The sequence below is a fragment of the Sorex fumeus genome, unplaced genomic scaffold (assembly GCF_029834395.1).
Source record: "Sorex fumeus unplaced genomic scaffold, SorFum_2.1 ptg000003l, whole genome shotgun sequence".
NCBI lineage: Eukaryota > Metazoa > Chordata > Mammalia > Eulipotyphla > Soricidae > Sorex > Sorex fumeus.
Genome location: NW_026606060.1, coordinates 34,871,435 through 34,892,062, shown reverse-complemented (window position 1 = coordinate 34,892,062; position 20,628 = coordinate 34,871,435). Strand labels below are relative to the sequence as shown.

The 20,628-nt window shown below is 37.5% G+C and overlaps 1 protein-coding gene across 1 annotated transcript in view; it reads left to right on the top strand.

Moving 5' to 3' along the window:
- CEP290 (centrosomal protein 290) overlaps positions 1–20,628 on the top strand; it is a 115,151-nt gene that overhangs the window by 47,366 nt on the left and 47,157 nt on the right. The window contains exons 23-30 of the mRNA XM_056115489.1: positions 2,207–2,322; positions 3,358–3,460; positions 3,821–4,051; positions 7,873–8,046; positions 11,478–11,589; positions 14,822–15,027; positions 16,275–16,426; positions 19,876–19,987. Of these exons, the coding sequence (XP_055971464.1) occupies positions 2,207–2,322; positions 3,358–3,460; positions 3,821–4,051; positions 7,873–8,046; positions 11,478–11,589; positions 14,822–15,027; positions 16,275–16,426; positions 19,876–19,987 (1,206 nt within the window). The remainder of the gene's footprint in view (positions 1–2,206; positions 2,323–3,357; positions 3,461–3,820; positions 4,052–7,872; positions 8,047–11,477; positions 11,590–14,821; positions 15,028–16,274; positions 16,427–19,875; positions 19,988–20,628) is intronic.

The following is a 20,628-nucleotide window of genomic DNA, read 5'->3' as shown; positions in this document are numbered from 1 at the left end:
GGCATCACATGATTCCCTGAGCACCGAACCCTTAGTAACTCTGCCACAGTGAGGCATCCAGATACCCCTCTCTGCCTGGAAAAAAAAATCCAAGAAAACCCTTCCAATCCAAATTTTAATCTCTTTCTTCCTTTTTCCTCCTAAAGTATTAATCCATCAGCAAATTAGAAAGTTCTACTACTTGCCCTTATTTTTTTCCTTTCTCAGTTTTGCAGTCTTTATCATGGTGGTTATGAATGGACTAATCACTGTCACTGTCCTCCTGTTGTTCATCAATTTGCTCGGCGGGCCCGGTAACATTGTGGAACTTGTTGTTACTTTGTTTGGCATATTTAATACGTCACCAGTAGCTTGCCAGGCTTTGCTGTGTGGGCGAGATACTCTCGGTAGCTTGCTGGGCTCTCTGAGAGAGGCGGAGGAATCAAACTCGGGTCAGCCCAGTTGGCTGCATGCAAGGCAAATGCCTTACCTGCTGTGCTATCGCTCCAGCCATAATGCTTTTTATTTCATTTTAACTGTGAATACTTATAATGTCATACATTTACCTATGAAAATATGTTCAGAAACATTATGATAAACAACAGCACTGCTTGAAATCCAAAAATTATCCTTAGTGAATGCTGGGGGTTAAACTCCCAGTCATAAAGCAAATATGAGTGATAGTAACAAATCCTTTGAGACTTACTGGCCTGGCCTCGAATGTTGGACATGAGGGAAAGAGCACCAAGCTATGTTTATGTGCTTGGGGAATGGTTGCCAGGTGTAAACAAATATTTATGCCTTAGTTTCTTCTACTTACAACTGAAATAATTTGGGGAACAGGGGGTAGGGGTGTGCATTTCAAAGGGACAGGGTGTGTACTTTGCATGCATGAGACCCTGAGTTTTTTTCTGGTACTTAGTATCCCCACCCCCTACCCCCACCCCCGTATCAGTGCTATAGGGTAGTCTGGTGGACAGCACCACTGGCCCTTGAAAGCACAATACCATCAGGTGAGCACTGTTGAGGGTATCCCCTGCTCCCTCCAGCATATCTGATGAAGTCCCTTTTAATAAAATAAAATAAGGGCTGACGTTACTGGTGCCTGCTTGAGGCAATTGACGAACAACAGGATGATCGTGATCGTGATTGTGAAGGGCTGCAGAGATAGTATGAGGCTTAAGGTACTTGCCTTACACATGGCCAACCCGTCTAAATCCCAGCACCATATATGGATCATTTGACACTTCCAGAAATGAACTGTGAGCACAGTGCCAGGAGTAAGTCCTGAGCACCATTAGGTGTGGCCCAAATCCCTCTTCCCTCCACGCCATGCCCCAAGTAAAAACAGTTGTAAAAATTAATTTGATTGAAGGCATGATTAAATGTGTTCACAAATAAATATGTGGGTTAAGTGAACTAGAGATAAGTTTGTCACTAATTTAATTTATGTGTATACTGAATCTGTGTGTCATTGTCACTGTCACTCTCCTCCCGTTATTTATCCATTTGCTCAAGTGGGTCCAATAACATCTCCATTCTGAGACTTGTTGTTACTTTGTTTGGCATATCGAATACGTCACGGGTAGCTTGCCAGGTTTTGCAGTGTGGGCGAGACACTTTCAGTACATTGTTGGGCTCTCTGAGAGGGGCAGAGGAATTAAACCCGGGTCGATTGGGTCAGCCGTGTTCAAGGCAAACGCCCTACCTCTCTGCTATCACTCCGGCCTGAATCTATGTGTATAATAAATAAAACTTTACATATTTTATATTACTTTTCTTTGTGGGCCGGAGCAATAGCACAGTGGGTAGCGCATTTGCCTTACACGCAGCCAACATGGCCAACCGGAGTTCGATTCCTCTGTCCCTCTCGGAGAGCCCGGAAAGCTACCGAGAGTATCTCGCCCGCATGGCAAAGCCTGGCAAGCTACCCATGACGTATTCAATATGCCAAACACAGTAACAAGTCTCACAATGTTACTGGGCCCGCTCGAGCAAATCGATGAACAATGGGAGGACCGTGACCGTGACCGTGACTTTTCTTTGCATTTTGTTTTGTTTAATATGCCTTAAACTAATATTTTCAAGATACCATAGAAATAGTAGTGCTGCTAATGGATTTTATGACTATTTTCTATGTTTTTTATAACCTTCTTAGTCTGAATTTAATCTTTGAATTGAGAAGTATTTTTAATGCTTCTTTAAATTATTATTTTTCAAACATTAGGAACTAGAATGTAAAGAAAAGAATTTAAAGAATTTAGAAGATCATCTTGAAGACTATAACAGAAGATTTGCAGTAATACGTCATCAGCAAAGCTTATTATATAAAGAATACTTAAGGTATAGAAAAAATGTTATCAGTATCTTATAGCATATATTTTTGTTCATGATAAAGGTAAAAATGAATTTAGATGTTTTAGGTTTCCCATCTGCCTCTTTAATTTGTATCTTAGTTTCCTTATCAGTAAATTTCTGATAAGATTCATAATTATGAAATTAAGTAAATTAAATAAAAATACCAAAATATGAACATTCTGTAAATGTCAGCTGTTTGCATCATTTCAGTTGTCACTCAGAGTATTTCATGCATTTTCATAGGGAACTGTTTATTCTACTATATCAGTAGAGAAATTCCCTTATAATTAAAATGAACCTCATCAGAGGTGAAAACATTAAGGGTGATTATCAGATCTAAAAAGAAACCCAAAGCTTATTATAGGATAGGTCATTTTTAGGGATTATCAGTGTCTCATACTATGTAAAATTGATGCAATAGTTAAGGAACATAGAACCATGTCCACTGAAAAGGCAGGCAACTTTGAGCTCTTTAATTTTTAAGTAAAGTAAATTTCCAGATTCTTTTGGTAGACTGACTTAGAACTCATTACCTAGAAATCGGCCAGTGAACTAAGCAACTCATATCCCTAGGAACCATACAGAATTAAATTATTTATACTAAACATAATAGGTGGCCATGTAATATCTTTTGAAAAAGTAACAGTGTCCCATATATCCGCATGCAATTTCTAATTTTGTTCACATTTGAAATGTTTTTGTCACATATTCAGCACTCAGACATAAAAGTAGGAATAGATTATTGAGATTTGATTTACAGAATGAATTTGAGATATTGATAACTTTTCTCAGATTTATTCTCAGTAGAGGTTTATTTATAAGATTGATACTTTAATACTTTAAGTATTACATTGTAACGTGTTATTAAAAAACTGTCCTTTAGATTTCTTGGGCTGTTATCTACTGCATAGTTGTAATTTCTTACTTTATTGCAACTTTGTTTTCATAGTCTAAAGTTATCACTTCTTCTAGTTCAATATTGCATTTGGTTTCATGCATTATTGATCTTACCTTTTAAAGTGAAAAAGAGACATGGAAAACAGAAACTGAAACTATGAAAGTGGAAAAGAAAAAACTTGAGGACCAAATCCAACAAGATGCTATAAAAGTAAAAGAATATAATGTAAGTAAAGTACATTTAATACCAATATACTATAAAATAAAGTAAAGTAAAGGCCCTCCTGTTGTTCATTGATTTGCTCGAGCGGGCCCAGTAACATCTCCATTGGAGACTTTGTTGTTACTGTGTTTGGCATATTGAATACAGCACGGGGAGCTTGCCAGGCTCTGCCGTGCAGGCGAGATACTCTCGGTAGCGTGCCAGGCTCTCCGAGAGGGGCGGAGGAATCGAACTCGGGACGGCCATGTTCGCTGCGTGCAAGGCAAACACCCTACCACTGTGCTATCACTCCAGCCAATACACTATATTATAGAAAATAGAATGTTTTATTTTAACAACCATTGTAAATATATCTTTATGCAGAATTTGCTCAGTGTTCTTCAGATGGATTCAAATGAAATGAAAAAGACACTTTCTGAAAATAGTAGAAAAATCACAGTCTTGCAAGTGAACGAAAAGTCACTGATAAGACAATATACTACTTTAGTAGAAATGGAGCGACAACTTAGGAAAGAGAATGGGAAACAGAAAAATGAATTAATATCAATGGAGGCTGAAGTTGGTGAAAAAATTGGACATTTACAACGATTTAAGGTACATCTAATTTTTTTTTTAACTCTGAAAATGTTCAAGCATAAAGAGAATAGTTCAATGAACTCCCATCTCATCTGGATTAATAGCATTTATCAACATTTTGCCAGAATTGCTTCATCTCTTTTCTATAGGGGTATTTAGATTGCAGACATGTTCCCTCATTATTATATTAGTTCTTTACAGTAGTGAGGTAAGAAATATATTTAACTATGAGTTCATATTGTTATTTCTGATTCAAATCATTATGGGACAAGTAAATAATATAAAATATTTATTCTCTTTGATTTTGTACCTGCATTTCTTTTTCTTTCATGGCAATTTATTAAAGTCATCTAAAATGATAACTTTATACTTTGATTTTCATATATTAATTTGAAAGTAACTATTGACAACAGAAATTCTACCAGATATACTTTGAAATTTCTTTATGCTTCTTATTTCATTTAGTCTCTTACTAAAGATGTACATTATCAAGGTGGATATTTCATAGTAGGTAGTTTCATTTGATTTGCTTTGTTTTCAAAGATTTTTTTTCATTTTTAATTGAATTTCTGCATATAAACATTTAAATATTTAAGGATATAGTCAGGGTTGTAGGGAGATAGATCACTCAGGCTCAGGAACAAATGTTTTTCCTGTGCACGGATCAGAATTTGATCTCTAGAACCATATGGCTCATCTCCAAGCCACCAGGTTGAGCTCTGGGGCCCCTAGCACAACTGGACACAAGTAACGCTGCATCACTGGGCCCTAACATTGAGCTGTTTGAACTGGCTATTTAATTACTACCAGGAGTGTCATCCTGGCCCTTACACATTGCTTTGAGAAGCCCAAAAAGGGGCAGGGGGAGATCGATATATGTAGTCAGAAAGCTTTTTGTCCCTGTATCTTTCACTGCATTATGCCCCTCCCCCAAACAATATTTTAGAAACTGATTAACTCATAAGATATTCTTTTGCAAATATCAACCAAAGCACAAAAAAACTTCATTCCACATGTACTATTCTACTCTTTGATTTAAATAAGATCTTATACAGGTACAGTTTATTTTAAACTACATTCTTGTTTGGCTTACATGTCAGAATACATGTAATAGGTAATATTGTTATTCTAAAAAGGTAAAAGGCCCTCCCGTTGATCGTCGATTTGCTCAAGTGGGCCCAGTAACGTCTCATTGGAGACTTTGTTGTTACTGTGTTTGGCATATCGAATACTCTCGGTAGCTTGCCGGGCTCTCGGAGAGGGGCGGAGGAATCGAACTCGGGTCGGCCATGTTGGCCGCTTGTAAGGCGAACACCCTACCGCTGTGCTATATATTTAGGTATATTTAAATATATAGAGCCCGGCAAGCTACCGAGAGTATCTCGCCTGCACGGCAGAGCCTGGCAAGCTCCCCGTGATGTATTCGATATGCCAGACACAGTAACAACAAAGTCTCCAATGGAGACGTTACTGGGCCCGCTCGAGCAAATATATATATATTATAGAATTAAATATAATAAACATTTTGAATGGGATCTTAAAACTGAATCTGAAGTAACAGAAACCTATTGAAAATAAAAAATTTATTTTACATATAATCAGAACATTTTGAGACATAGAAAATGTTATTTTTCCTTTGCTATATTTTATACAATGGGTTTTTTTCGTTAATACTACAGGTTTCACGATCACGACCATCCTGTTGTTCGTCGATTGCCCCGAGCAGGCCCCAGTAACGTCTCCTTCGTCCTAGCCCTGAGATTTTTTAAAAAAGTGCCATATTCAAGGCTCTTTCAGGGTTAGGAGAATGAGACCCATCGTTGTTGCTGGTATTTGGCATATTGGGTACGCCACGGGGAGTTTGCCAGACTCTGCCGTGTGGGCAGGTTACATTCGGTAGCCTGTCAGTTTGTCCAAAGTAGGAATGAGATAATAAGATGTCGCACTGCCACATTTGCGGCCAGGAAATGGATTTTATAGTCTCTGAGTCTTGGCCGTTGATGGGATTACACGGCACCAGGGGGCCAGTTGGTGGGTGTGACCCCTGCCTACTGGAATTTGGAGGATCTGGGTAGAGTATGCTCAGCCCTCATCAGAGCAGGCTTGGAGATCTCAGCCCCGGACCCGCATTCCTTTGTTTCTCTGCTGGTACCTTCATTCATGTGGAGAGTGGTCTCAGCATGGTGGTGGCTGGTTCTGGAGGTCTTTGGCTGCTTGAGCCCTGGTCGGGGCGGGGAGGTATAATTACTAATTTAGTGAAATGGGGGAAACTATAATTTTCAATCTGTTTAGCTTAGACTTTTTTGTACAGTTTTATACAGCTGTAAAATCAAAAAAGGGTATTTTAAATTACAAGAAACAGATTTTCTCCACCTCAAAGAAAATGTGAAATCTAATCTCAAGGATCAGGTTTGATAGCCTGAACTTATTTAGATGAAAAATGGAAACTGATCAAGTCAAAATGAGATTAGATACACTATTTATAAACATTTTCTCTTCATTACTGTAATTCATTACTGTACTTCGGGCCGGAGCAATAGCACAGTGGGTAGGGCATTTGCCTTGCACGTGGCTGACCCTAGTTCGATTCTTCCGCCCCTCTTGGAGAGCCCGGCAAGCTACCAAGAGTATCCTGCCTGCACGGCAGAGCCTGGCAAGCTCCCCATGGCATAGTTGACATGCCAAACACAGTAACAAGTCTCACAATGTAGACGTTACTGGTGCCTGCTCAAGCAAATCGACGAACAATGGGAGGACAGTACTACAGTGCTACTGTATTTCAGAATAGATTATAACCATAAATTGTTTTCCTCATCTCATAATTTGATTACTCCTTGCACTACTTTGTTTTCAGCTTACTTTGGAGAGAAACATTTTAGAAAATTCCTTTTTATATTAATGCCCCCCAATTTTTAAATATCTTAAAAGAGTGACTTTTAATTTTATGTCAGTGGTGCTGCGGGGAGGGGTCAGACATCAGGGCTATACCCAATGGAACCTAGGAGGCCTTGTCATGCTGGAAATCGAACTGAAGGCCTTGCGCGTGCCAGGCATGAGTTTCTTCAGCTCTTCAAGCTCTTCCCCTAGTTCTAGATAGTGCCTTTTATTTTTCCTTTCTGGATTTTGGCACACACTCAACAGTACTAAGTGGCTGTTTCCAGCTTGGTGCTCAGTGGTCACTTCTGGAGGTGCTTGAGGGATCATGCATGGTCAGGGATCAACCCTGAGCCATCTGAGTGCAAAGCTTGTGCTCAGCATTTTGACCCATATCATTGGCCTTGGTGGTAACTCTTCAAGTTCTGTAACTGATGAATAGAATGTGAACTATAGGACTTAAATATTTTGATGTTATTTATTACAAATACCTATAACAGAGCTTCTTCTCCCTAAATAATGTTTTGTGTTAATAAATAGTTTTCTCTTATTGCAGAAGTAATATGTACAACTATAATAAATAAAATTAGTTAAGCTACAAAGATGACCTACAGTGATGTTAATTTTATTTAGCTGTCAAGTGACAAGTTATTTAAATTTTATGAAATTTAGAAACTTTATCCAGGGATGCATTCTAAGTGATGTATTTTTTTCTACTGTGTGTTATGCTTTTCTAAAATGAGCTAATTTTTAAAACTAACAAAATTCATAGATTAAATCCCTTTATAAAATTTTTCAAATATGGCCTGATATAAAATAATCACTGTACTATTATTTTCTTACTTAAGAAGTCTTTTAAATGATTCTGAAATTTATCTTGCTCTCAGTTATGATATCTTTCTGGAAAATAAATTGATTAGAAAATTTGTATACCAGCTTAACTCATTATGTCCTTTTTTATACAGGAAATGGCTGTTTTCAAGATTGCAGCTCTCCAAAAAGTTATAGATAATAGTGTCTCTTTGTCTGAACTTGAGTTGGCCAATAAACAATACAATGAACTGACTACTAAGTACAGGGACCTCTTGCAAAAAGATAATATGCTTGTTCAAAGGACAAGTAACTTAGAACACATAGAGGTAAGTGTATGGGATCTTTAAGCCTCACCTAGTGTGGTTAGGACTTAATCTTGGCTCTTTGCTCAGGGATCACTCCAGTATAGCTCAGGGGACCATCAACTGGGGATTGAACCCAGGTCAGCCATGTGCAAGGCCTAAACCCATATACGTCTCTCCAGGCCTCAACCCATTTACTGTCTCTCCAGCTCCTATTTGGGTGATTTTTTAGTTTTGTGTCGCCATTTTTCCTTGGTGATTTTTTGGTCAATAGGTGCAGAATATCCTTTAGACTGGGGCTTCTCTTTTTCTTTTTTAAAAAATGTGTATATGAATGTGTGTATATATATATATATGTATATATATTATTGTTTTACTCGCTGCGATACTACAAAGTTATTCATGATTAAGTTTCAGGCATACAATTTTATATAAGCTGTTGCTTCACTGGTATCCACTTCCCTCCACCAGTGCTCCCCCACCCCACCCCATCTGCCTCCCTCCCATCAGATTACTTTTGCTGGAGGTTCTGTAATATATAGTTTTTGTACTGGTTTATAGTATTGTTACTAATAGGGTTTTATACATAGCACTTTACCACCTTTCACCATCACCTCCTCCCCCGAGTTTAAAGCTTCCTTCCCCTGTAGATGTTGCCCCCCACCCATGCTTCCCTTCCCCTAGTCCCCTCAAGTAGCATATTTCCTACCAAATACCACTTTTCATGTTCTTTCTTCCCATTGCCCTTAGGTATTTGTCATTGTACATTATGTTTCTTTATATCCCTCATGGGCTGGAGCGATAGGACAGCCGGTAAGGTGTAGGGTGTTTGCCTTGCACGCGGCAGACATGGCCAACCCGAGTTTCTTTTTTCCATCCCTCTTGGAGAGCCCGGAAAGCTACCGAGAGTATCTCGCTTGCACAGCAAAGCCTGGCATGCTCCCTGTTATGTATTCGATATGACAAACACAGTAACAAGTCTCACAATGTTACTGGGCCCGCTTGAGCAAAATCAATGAACAGCAAGAGGACAGTGACAGTGTCAGTGATATCCCTCATATGAGAGAGACAATTTTGGCTCTCTATCTTTCTCTTCCCCAACTAATTAACTTTACTCAGCATGATACTTTCCAGGTCCCTTCATGTAACAGCAAGTGTCATGACTTTCTAACGGTTGAACAATATTTCATTGTGTCTGTGTACCATAGTTTCTTTATCCAGTCATCTTTTCTTGGACACTTGGGTTGTTTCCAAATGTTGGCTATTGTGGGTAGTGCTGCAAGGACCTTAGGAGTACAGATGCTTTTGATCCAATTTGTTTTAGGTATATTGCAGTATATTTTTAGAAGCCTGGAGTTGCTGAAATGAAACCTCAAATCCTAGACTTTTTAGGAATGTCCATATTGATTTGTATCTCCCTGATGATTAGTGATAAAGAGCATTTTTTTCCTTTGTCTTTTAGTCATTTTATATCTTCTTTGATGACATTTCTGTTCATTTCTTCTCCCCATTTGTTGATAGGGTTGGATATTATTATAAAGTTCTACCAGTGCCTTACATATCTTTTATATTAATTTCTTATTAGATGATTGTTAGGTAGGTGATTTCTCCCATTCCATGGACTGTCATAACCTGGTCATCATCACTTCTGCAGAAACTTTTTAATTTAATATAGTCCCATTTGTTTATCTTTGCTTCCAATTGTTTGATCAGATGTGTTTCATCCTTGAAGATATCTTTAGCTTCAATGATTGCTTTTTTGCCTAGGAAATCCAACATGGATCAGTACTTCTAAAAATACCTTAGATTTGTTACATGGTTGATTTTGAATTAATTTTGGCTGTTGCACTTTTATAAACCTCTCACAGTTGCTAGAGTTTTTGTGACCCTCCCAGTCAGTTATGAGAACCCATATGGGATCATAACCCAATTTTAGAAACTAGACTCTAGACAAATTTGTCTAAGTCATTTTCCTTATCTCTCTTGAATATTCCAGTTATCAAACCTTTGTTCCACAGGGCAATAAAAAAGAAAAAGGAACAGGATATAAAATACAATAACTAAAATAGAGGAAACATCGATAAGTATCTTTTCCTGTTTTCTTACTCCTGATCCATGTATTGTGATTCTCTTACGGGCCTTAGTTTTTGTTCCATGGGACAGATGTAGCTGAGAATTAATGAGATATAAGTGACTCTGTTTCTAATGTAATTCATAGGTGTCATTTTTTTCTCCAGGTTTTCTTGTGGTCCAAGCCAGCATCTTAAATCATTTGGACTTTTTATCTTCAGAATTTCTTTATATCTGTTTTCTCTCACCTTTAATTCTCCAGATTGAAAGCAGAATGTTTATTTCAAACTTCTTAAAATCTTTGATATCTTGTTTTGAAATCTTGATATATTAAGTTATATTCTAGTTTGATATAGGAACATATCATGCCTTGCCTTATACACTCTGACCTTTATATTACTCTCCAATTATATCATACCATTTTTACTCTTATTTTTGTTTATTGTGTTCACATTCTCTTCACACCCTAAACTTCCTGCTATACAACATCTGGGTTTAACAATATGATATATGATACATGAGCTCTTTTCATAGTATTTACATTTTTTAAATACACGTCTTTGTTCACCACTTTATTTTATGTTGCCTCCCCTTTTGCCCCCGCCCCTGGTATACACATAATTTTAAAATGGTGAGACACAATAAGCCAGAGTTTAAATATTCTCCCTCCAGTGTGGGCATCCACACTTTACTATAGTTTGAGTATCTTTAGCTCATCTGTTATTGATGGCATGCTAAGAATACTCAAACTATATTAAGGAAGTAAACACTGATTTGTGAAGGGTATGAAACAGAGTATTCTTTTTTTTAATATTTATTATTTATTTATTTATTTTTATTAGTGAAACACCATGAGGTACAGTTGTAGATTTACAATTTTTTGTGCTTGGGTTTCGATTATACAATGATCAAATAGCCATCCCTCCACCAGTGCCCATTTTCCACCACCATGGATAATATACCTGCCACCCCCATCCCCCCAATCCCACCCTGCCTCTGTGGCAGGGCATTTCCTTTTGAAACAGAGTATTCTAATCTAGCTAAACTGTACACAAAGAATTAGTGCCATAAGCTAATGCAGTGAAGCCCAGGGTCATTTTGGATTTACAGGAATTTGATGATTGTTATTGTATATGTTCATGTATGTGCATATATATATATATATATGTATGTGTATGTGTATGTGTGTGTGTGTGTGCACACTTGCACATATATGTTATGTAGTGCGTATGGGAGAATTTAAAAAACTAGATTGTGAGCTTTCAACATTTATGAAATTAAGAAAATGTCACTTCTCTGCCCCTAAATTATAATGCTATTTTTTTCCAGTGATACTTAATGTTTTTTTTGTTGTTGTTGTTGTTTTGTTTTGGTTTTGCTTTTAGTGTGAAAATGCTTCCCTGAAAGAACAAATGGAGTTTATAAATAAAGAACTAGAAATTACAAAGGAAAAGCTTCACACTATAGAACAAGCCTGGGAACAAGAAACAAAAATAGGTTAGTGGTATAACTCTGACGATGCAAAATGATATGAAAAATAAGATATGATGGGAAATGTTTTCTTATAAAATTTTGTTTCTATCCCAGGTGAAATAAACACACACACACACACACACACACACACACACACACATATTTGGGGGGCCATGCCCAGAATTCTTTAAGGTAGGAAAATATTTTAGCATTGAATGAAACATCTTTGCAGACAAATTTTGCTATTGCCAATTAAAAGATATTGTTCAGCAGCTCTTAAGAAAACTAAAACAGTCTGTGTCTCTTTCTACAGATTGAACTCTGGTGTGGTCCCCCCACTCCCTCAAAAATGTATAAAATGTGTATATATATATATATATATATATTATATATATAATGCTTAGTCTCAAACTTTCAGCATAGATTTCTTAAGAAACTAAGAACTGAAACATAATTTTGATAAATATTTGTATAAGATAAAGATAGTATTCATAAACTTTCTGCCAAACTAAACTTCTAAGCAGAGTCCATTTTTATCAAAATATTTTCTTTTCAGGGAACCGGTACAGAAGGTCAGGTGCTTGCCTTACACATTATTGACCCAGGTTCAATTCCTAACCCCATATGGTCCCCTGATTCCCATCAAGGCTGATCCCTAAGCACAGAGCCAGATGTGCTCTGAGCTCCAACACACAATACAGATATGGCCCAAGAACCTCCCCAAAGAAGAGAAGAAAAGAATATATATATATATATATATAATTGGAGAAAGGGATTTGTTAAAAGAAAAAAAAAGTTAATAACCCAACGTCACTAAGTTTTAATAAGATTTTTAAGGTTTTAACAATTCCAGAAGCATAAATGCTTATAGTAATAGAAGAGAACTCTGAAGATCTGGTCCCACTGCTGTTTGTACAAACAAAAAAATTGAGAGAAAGATGTGAGTTGTGAAAGCTCTTTATTAGCAATAGAAGCAGCAGATTCAAAGATTTCACCTGCATGCTCACAAGGGGCTATAGAAGGAAAACAACAGGAAGTTGATTTTTAGAAGTACAGGTTGCAGACTGGTTAGTTCCAGTAATAATAAATTCTAATAATAAATTCCCTTGTGGGCTAGTCCTTTAAAGTATAAAGATTTGGGGGGAAGGACAGTTTTGCTATTTTATCTTACTGATCTCCACTCCACCCCACCCTTTCGTTCCTTTTGTTCTTGCTTCTGCAGTGACTGGGGGTGCACACTTTTTTCTGTTGTTACACTTGTTTGCATTTCCTAGCGTATCACACTTTTAGCTGTACTAATATACACTTGTTTGTGATACACTGGAGATCATACAAAACTTTGTGTAGTGGTAGGCATCACAAACAGCTGTTTACTGGAATTATACTGAACACGTGTGCTTTTGGCCTAATGCTTCCAAGACCAGACCTTATACGCTTTAGATTAAAATAAACATGTCTTGTGTTCATTCATTAGCTATCAGAAGTATTAATACTTAGAAGTGTGTATGCAGTTTCTTTGTTTTATCAGGTCTTTATTTTACCCTCTTATGTATATGTGTCAGATTCCCTGTGAAATATTTGAATACTGTAATTTTTATAATATATAGACTTTTATCATTGCAGTTTTAAAAAAGCAAGCTCCAAGCATAAGAACATATGGAGAAGTGATTAATTTTATTTCTATGATATGCTGCTTCTTTTTGTTCTCAGAATTTAGTATAAAGTGAAATGTGGAAGTTTTATATTCCTTATATATTTATATTTAATATAATTTTTGCTCTTTCTCTTATGGTGCTTATGATTGCATGGATAACTTTATATTCGGAGTAGACTGGTTTACTAAAACTTTTAGCTTCTTTCAGTAATCTGTTACTATTTTTGTTCTCATTACTGCATACAGAAACTACTTTATAATTACATATGTATAGACATAGAACAAAGTGAAGTACCTTTTAAAGCTGAGGCAGAACAAAATTACTTTTTTTACAAAAAAAATATATAGATTGTGCTCAAACTCAATTCAGTATGCTGGGACTGTTATACAAAGGTTATGTTTAACTAGTCCTAAAATAATTTACTGACTTAAACATGATTGATTCTCTCAGAAGTTAACAGATTTTCTTGTTTTAATCTTTTATTCACAGAAAAATTATTAATTTTCTTCTTAAAAAATTCTCGATTAGTGCCTTTTCATGGAAACTTGGGGATTTTATTTCTTTTTAATTTGATTTGACATTTGTTTCCAAAGACAAGCAATATGTGAATACTTGTGTGTGTGTGTATGGATTTTAATCATATATATGTAGTAACTAATGATTAATAAGTGTTTTAAAAAATTGGTATTAGATATATGCAAAGTCCAAATAATACTCACAATTAAAGAAGATATTTGTTGTTATTCTCAAGGTACATGGATTCAGATACTATTTTACAGCTCAATGCTGAGACTGTAAAAATACTTTAACTCCAGGGCCTAGAGAGATAGTACAGTGAGTAGGGTGCTTGACCTGGTTTCAGTGCCAGCCCCCCATTTGGTTCCCCAAGCCCCACCTGAGGCTCAGAGCCAGGAGTAAGCCCTGAGTACAATTAGGAATACAGAAACAAAACAAAAAATACTTCATTACTGGCACCATCTGGCATCACAACCTCTGTACCCAGACACATAGCCTAGAGTAGTAACCCCTGAGCAACACTGGGTGTGATCCTACATATACCCCACCTCCCAAATAAAGTAAAACTTTTTTAAAAGTGTACTACATTCTGAGCCCACATAACCTTCTAGCCTGATTGGCCATTATCAGTGGGCGTAGCCTCAGGCCTCACACTCCTTAGCACTGCATAGGAAGCCTACCTATAAATAAATAAATAGTTATTATAGTCACAAAAGAGTGTTTTGCTTCACTGGGTTTCTTTTTACAGTTTTTCTCCTTTCAGTAAAATGATGTACCCTTTTTAGATTTTTTGATATGTGACATCATCTACACGATATCTTTATAATTTCAGCAGTCCTATGAGAATACTATCTATTATCATTTGTCTAATAAAGATTTAAGTTCCAGAGAGCTGAGATGCTGAGATGGAATAGGTATCACAGAGATAGGAAGTATCGAACTAAGATGAATCTAGATCTGACATAACTCAGTAGGTTCTCGTGTTCTCCATAGGAGCATATTAACTCCATAAAGTACAGTGTCTAATGATGAGATATGATTTTATTAGAAAAGCATGAGACTGACATAAGTATTATTGCTTATAGGAAGTGACTCTAACATGGATAAGGCAAAGAAATCAATAACCAACAGTGAGATTGTTTCTATTTCCAAAAAAATTACTATGCTGGAGATGAAGGAATTAAATGAAAGGCAACGGGCTGAACATTCTCAAAAAATGTATGAACATATAAGGACTTCATTAAAGCAAATGGAAGAACGTAATTTTGAATTGGAAACCAAGTTTGCTGAGGTTTGAATTTACAATGTTTACAATAGAAAGTAAAGAATTAGCCATGGTAGTTTGTGTGTATCTCTGAAGTACTGTATAATATTGTGTTCATGTACTAGATAAAAGGTAAAGGTAAAGGTCAAGGCCCTCCCGTTGATCGTCGATTTGCTCGAGCGGGCCCAGTAACGTCTCCATTGGAGACTTTGTTGTTACTGTGTCTGGCATATCGAATACTCTCGGTAGCTTGCCGGGCTCTCCGAGAGGGGCGGAGGAATCGAACTCGGGTCGGCCATGTTGGCCGCGTGTAAGGCGGACGCCCTACCCGCTGTGTCCAGCCCAGGGCTGGAGCGATAGCACAGCGGGTAGGGCGTCCGCCTTGCACGCGGCCAACATGGCCGACCCGAGTTCGATTCCTCCGCCCCTCTCGGAGAGCCCGGCAAGCTACCGAGAGTATTCGATATGCCAGACACAGTAACAACAAAAGTCTCCAATGGAGACGTTACTGGGCCCGCTCGAGCAAATCGACGATCAACGGGAGGGCCTCTACTAGATAAAAGATGTTTTAAAATCTGAAATGGTTTCAAAGAAGACATACTTCTCTGACTTAGTTCTTATTTCTCACCAGCCTTATATTGGTTTGGTTTAAAGTATAAAAAGAGGTTATTTGCTCAATAATGGAATTGCCTTTCACGGCTGCCTACTGCATGTCAGACATGGGGCTGGAATATAGTAAGAAACAAATAGTACTCTCTTTCCTTGGACTTCATGTTCTAATAGGAGTTTTTAGGCTTTTTTCTATAGTAGGTGAGAGTTATTAGATTACTAATGTAATTTATAAATAACCAACAATTGATGTTGAAGTAACACTCTAAATCTGTTTCCCTTGTGAAAGATTATTTTAAAGCATAGCTATCAAGTTTCTTTTTTTAAACTGGAACACTAAATATATTAATGAGACTGACTTATTTAGATCTATTGATTAGTAATTAAGTTGAAATGAAATATATTGCATCCTAAAACAGTTAAGGACATCAGACATCCTACTATCAGTGACTTCTGCTGGATTGGTCTAGAATCATTTTTTATACAATGCCCCTGAATCTCTTAGCCCTCTTTATCCCAAATACTTCACTACTCCGTCACTATCAGGATTAGTGCAAACTTAACAGGCAAAAACCTGTACTCTGAAAGTTAAGTTAAGAGCAAAAGCTTCCTCAAAATCAGAATTCCTCAAAATTCTGAACATTTTTTTTTTTACTTATTCTTAGCTTACCAAAATCAATTTGGAAACGCAGAAAGTGGAACAGATGTTAAGAGATGAATTAGCTGACAGTGTGAGCAAGTCAGTAAGTGATGCTGACAGACAACGGATTCTAGAACTAGAGAAGAGTGAAATGGAACTAAAAGTTGAAGTGTCAAAGTAAGTGCTTGCAAACTTTTTTTTAACTTGATTAGATGTGTCTAGCCAAATTTTTGCATATGAATGAAACTAAGGTAGCATTTGGGTAATACTCTGAGTAGCTGTTAATACTGGTTTCTTTTCATAAGGACAGAGTTAAGTCATATTTTTTCATTCATTCATTCATCATCCTGTTATTCGTCGATTTCCTCGAGCAGGCCCCAGTAACGTCTCTTTCATGCTAGCCCTGAGATTATATTCAAGGCTCTTTAGGAGAATGAGACCCATCATTGTTACTGGTATTTGGCATATTTGGTACGCCATGGGGAGTTTGCCAGACTCTGCCCGGTGGGCAGGCTATATTCGATAGCCTGCAAGTTTGTCCAAAGTAGGAATGAGATAATAAGATATCATAAAAAGATGTTCTGATAAGATGTCGCGCGGCCGCGAATGCGGCCTCGCGGTTCCGGGAGCTGGATTTTATAGTCTCTGAGTCTTGGCCGTTGATGGGATTACACGGCGCCAGGGGGCCAGGTGGTGGGTGTGACCCCCGCCTTCTGGAATTTGGAGGATCTGGGTGGAGGATGCTCGACTCCAATTCGAGTAGGCTTGGAGATCTCGGCCCCGGAACCCGCGTGGCTTTGTCCCTCTGCCAGTACCATCATGTGTGCGGAGAGTGGTCTCAGCATGGTGGTGGCTGGTCCTGGAGGTCTTCGGCTGCCAGAGCCCTGGTCGGGACGGGGAGGAAAGCTCAACCCGCTCCCCTCCAAGGGACCCCAGCGAGGAACAGCCAGGCGCAGGGGCAGGAGACTGACTGCACTGGTCTCGTCCGGGAGCTGGATTTTATAGTCTCTGAGTCTTGGCCGTTGATGGGATTACACGGCGCCAGGGGGCCAGGTGGTGGGTGTGACCCCCGCCTACTGGAATTTGGAGGTTCTGGGTGGAGGATGCTCGACTCCAATTCGAGTAGGCTTATTAATGAAATTTATTTTTAGCAAGTACAGATTAATAATCAAAGAGGAAACTGCATCTTAAGAGTTCTGTTTTTCAGAATACAGGATTAGTGTTACAAAAGAGTTGGGATTAAGATCCTATAAAGTTCAGTGTTTCCACACACTTATTTTTGAGAGAAAATGGTGGTCATTTAACTTACTTAATCATCTCGCTTTATTTAATTAAATTTCTCTTTTACTTGCTTTATGATAGTTTCTTATTAAATGAGTGAAAATTCAGATTTAAATCACTCTCCATATATTGAGTATCTACCATTCTAGATTTTAAACACATTATTAACTCATATATAACTCACCTCTAAACAGCTATAACATAACATTTTTTACAAATGTGGAAGCAATTTCTTAGCTAAGAATACAAAATAATGTAGAGTAACTGATGTGTTCCAGATAGAAGTAACTGTACTCCTTTGTAATAGTGTGCTGTAATGGCAGAGAAATCTGATGAACCCTGGCTTCATATGTCAAGCAAACTTATTTGTTGTTATTTGTTGGGTTATGCATAAATTTCTGCAGTCATCTTTTTTGGAACGTCGGTGTTCCTTTTGAGAATACCAGTCATTCTCAGCTGTTTTCACTCTACCCTTATAAAATGTTCTTATGTCAAATACTTCATCTTTTGAATTTTTTTTTTAATTTTATTTTTATCAAGTTGTTCACAATAATTGATTACATCCAGTATTTCAACACAAGCCTACCACCATTACACCTTCCCACCACCATTATTATTTTGTATTGCTTGTTATGAATAGTATGAGATGTCTGTAAGGATATATCTCACAGTGATTCAACAACAACAAAATATAGTATGTCATGTGGCTGTGCATTCCTGGAATTATAAAATTTTAAATAATTGGAGTCCGGAGACACGTCTGCAGCAAGTTGCTCTGTTCCGAGATTTGTTTGTGAATCTCTGGATTGTGAACTTTAAGGTGCTTAAATTGAACCTGGAAGCAGTTTGTGGGTATACAGCCAGGACCCGGAAGAGCTTAACAGGGTCAGCCTATTCCCCTCTCCTTGAGGCCTGGGGTTTTCAGTCACTGGTCCCACATACCTGGGTGTTTCAGTGGATTCATGCTTTTGCATGCAGGGCTCGGAATGACCCTGAGATTAGCTGTGAGGGTGGCAGCAGTTGGGTTCTGGAGGTTTGTGGCCACCAGGGTTCATTTGGGGCAGGTGGAGGGACAACGGCTGCTGCCATCTGAAGTGCCTTGGTGAAATCAGCCTGGCGCAAGGCCCAGAGACATCTTTGCAGCCAGCTGCTCTGTTCCGAGATTCATTTGTGAGTCCCTTCATCTTCTGAAAAAAACTAATATTTACTTAATATTTTTGTCATATCTAATGTCATATCTAACAGTGAGGCTTTGAAGAAATATGACTTATCTGTCATATTTCTGTCACTGAACTAAAATTATTTCAGGGCACAGTAAAATGCGTTTTACTTAAACTGATATACTCATATCACAGTAGTAATAAAGTCATTTCAGTGACTTAACCATAGACTTCCCTCCTTTTTTTGTGATCATATTTAATGTATAATCTTTTTTTCATGTTTCTGAAATTATAAAATTAAAATGAATCAAAGCATAGGGAACTTAGCAAATTCTCTGTTTTCACTGTACATTTAACTTTCATGACCGTAGTTAAGTATGTGGGGAGAGGTATGGCCATATATATTTATGAAAGTGTAGCTTTGGCCACATATATTTGGAAACTGCTATATTTTTCTTGTTTGGATTACTTACTTTTGAACTCCCCTGAATGTTAATATATTATATATGCTTTAAGTTTACAAGGGTATCACGGGTATCACGGTCCTCCCGTTATTCATCGATTTGCTCGAGTGGGCCCAGTAACATCTCCATCGTGAGACTTGTTACTGTGTTTGGCATATTGAATACGTCACAGGGAGCTTGCCAGGCTTTGCCGTGCGGGCAAGATACTCTCGGTAGCTTGCTGGACTCTCCGAGAGGGGCAGAGGAATTGAGATATCAAGGAATCGAACTCGGGTCAGCCATATTGGCCGCTTGCAAGGCAAATGCCTTACCCACTGTGCTATCCCTCCAGCCCAAGTTTACAAGATGAGGTCTATTGGACGTGGTCTTTTTTTGTTCTGTTTCTGGTTCACACTCAGTTGTTCTCGGGGCATTCTCCTGACTGCACAAGGGTCACTCCTGGCAAGGGATTATATGGGGTGCTGGAGATAGAAATTGGGTCAGCCACATGCAAGGCAAGTGAATTACCCTCTATACTATCTTTCCAGCCCAGTGAAATGTCCTTTTTCATATGTAATACATGGCAACTTCTTGGGCATTATCTTCATTAGATAATTTGGGAAGCCTTGCCTCTAGTATTTCATACAAAGTACAAAGGCAGTGACTTTTCCAAGGGTCTAGATATTAGAATTCTGATACTTAAAAGATGCATTTAATCATTAAATGCTTTATCATTTTTTAGATTGAGGGAAATTTCTGACATTGCCAAAAGACAAGTTGAAATTTTAAATACACAGCAGCAGTCCAGGGAAAAGGAAGTAGAGTCTGTCAGAATGCAGCTATTAGACTATCAGGTATGTGTATTACTGAATTTTCTGTGAAGATTCTTCTTCTTTTCTTAAATTCACATAAATATTAGGATGACTTTGTATTCTTAATCAGGGAGTGTATAAAGTACAGGGTATTATTATTCTTAATTATAACCTGATAAGAAAATCTCTTTAATTTGGAGTAACATTCATAATCGAAAACAGCATTTAAATACCTGCAAATGAAATTGTGTTAACTACTCACCGAAGTTAAGATGCAGAGGAAAAATAGTAAGTCTTTCATATCAGCTTTTCTTGTATTTATATTTAATTTTATACATATTCTCACATTATGGCATTTTTTTCAGGATTGATGCATTCCTATTTTCCCTATTTAGATTATATCTGTTATTTCCAATATAAGGAAACTTTATTAAAAGTGTTTGGGGAGGGGGCATGCTCAAAAGGGAACATGGTGTTCTCCAGAGTTAAAAGAGACCATCATGAAATAAAAGGAGAGACTGGCATAGTCAGGCTGAAATGTGATCTTTTCCAGAATGGAATGTGTGTAGGTCTGTATAACTCTTTACATACAAAAACTAAAAAAATGTCGTATTCCTATGGTTATTTAGAAGCCCAGATGAGAAATATATTTATTCTAGTTTTTTTTTCTTTTATAGTTCTTT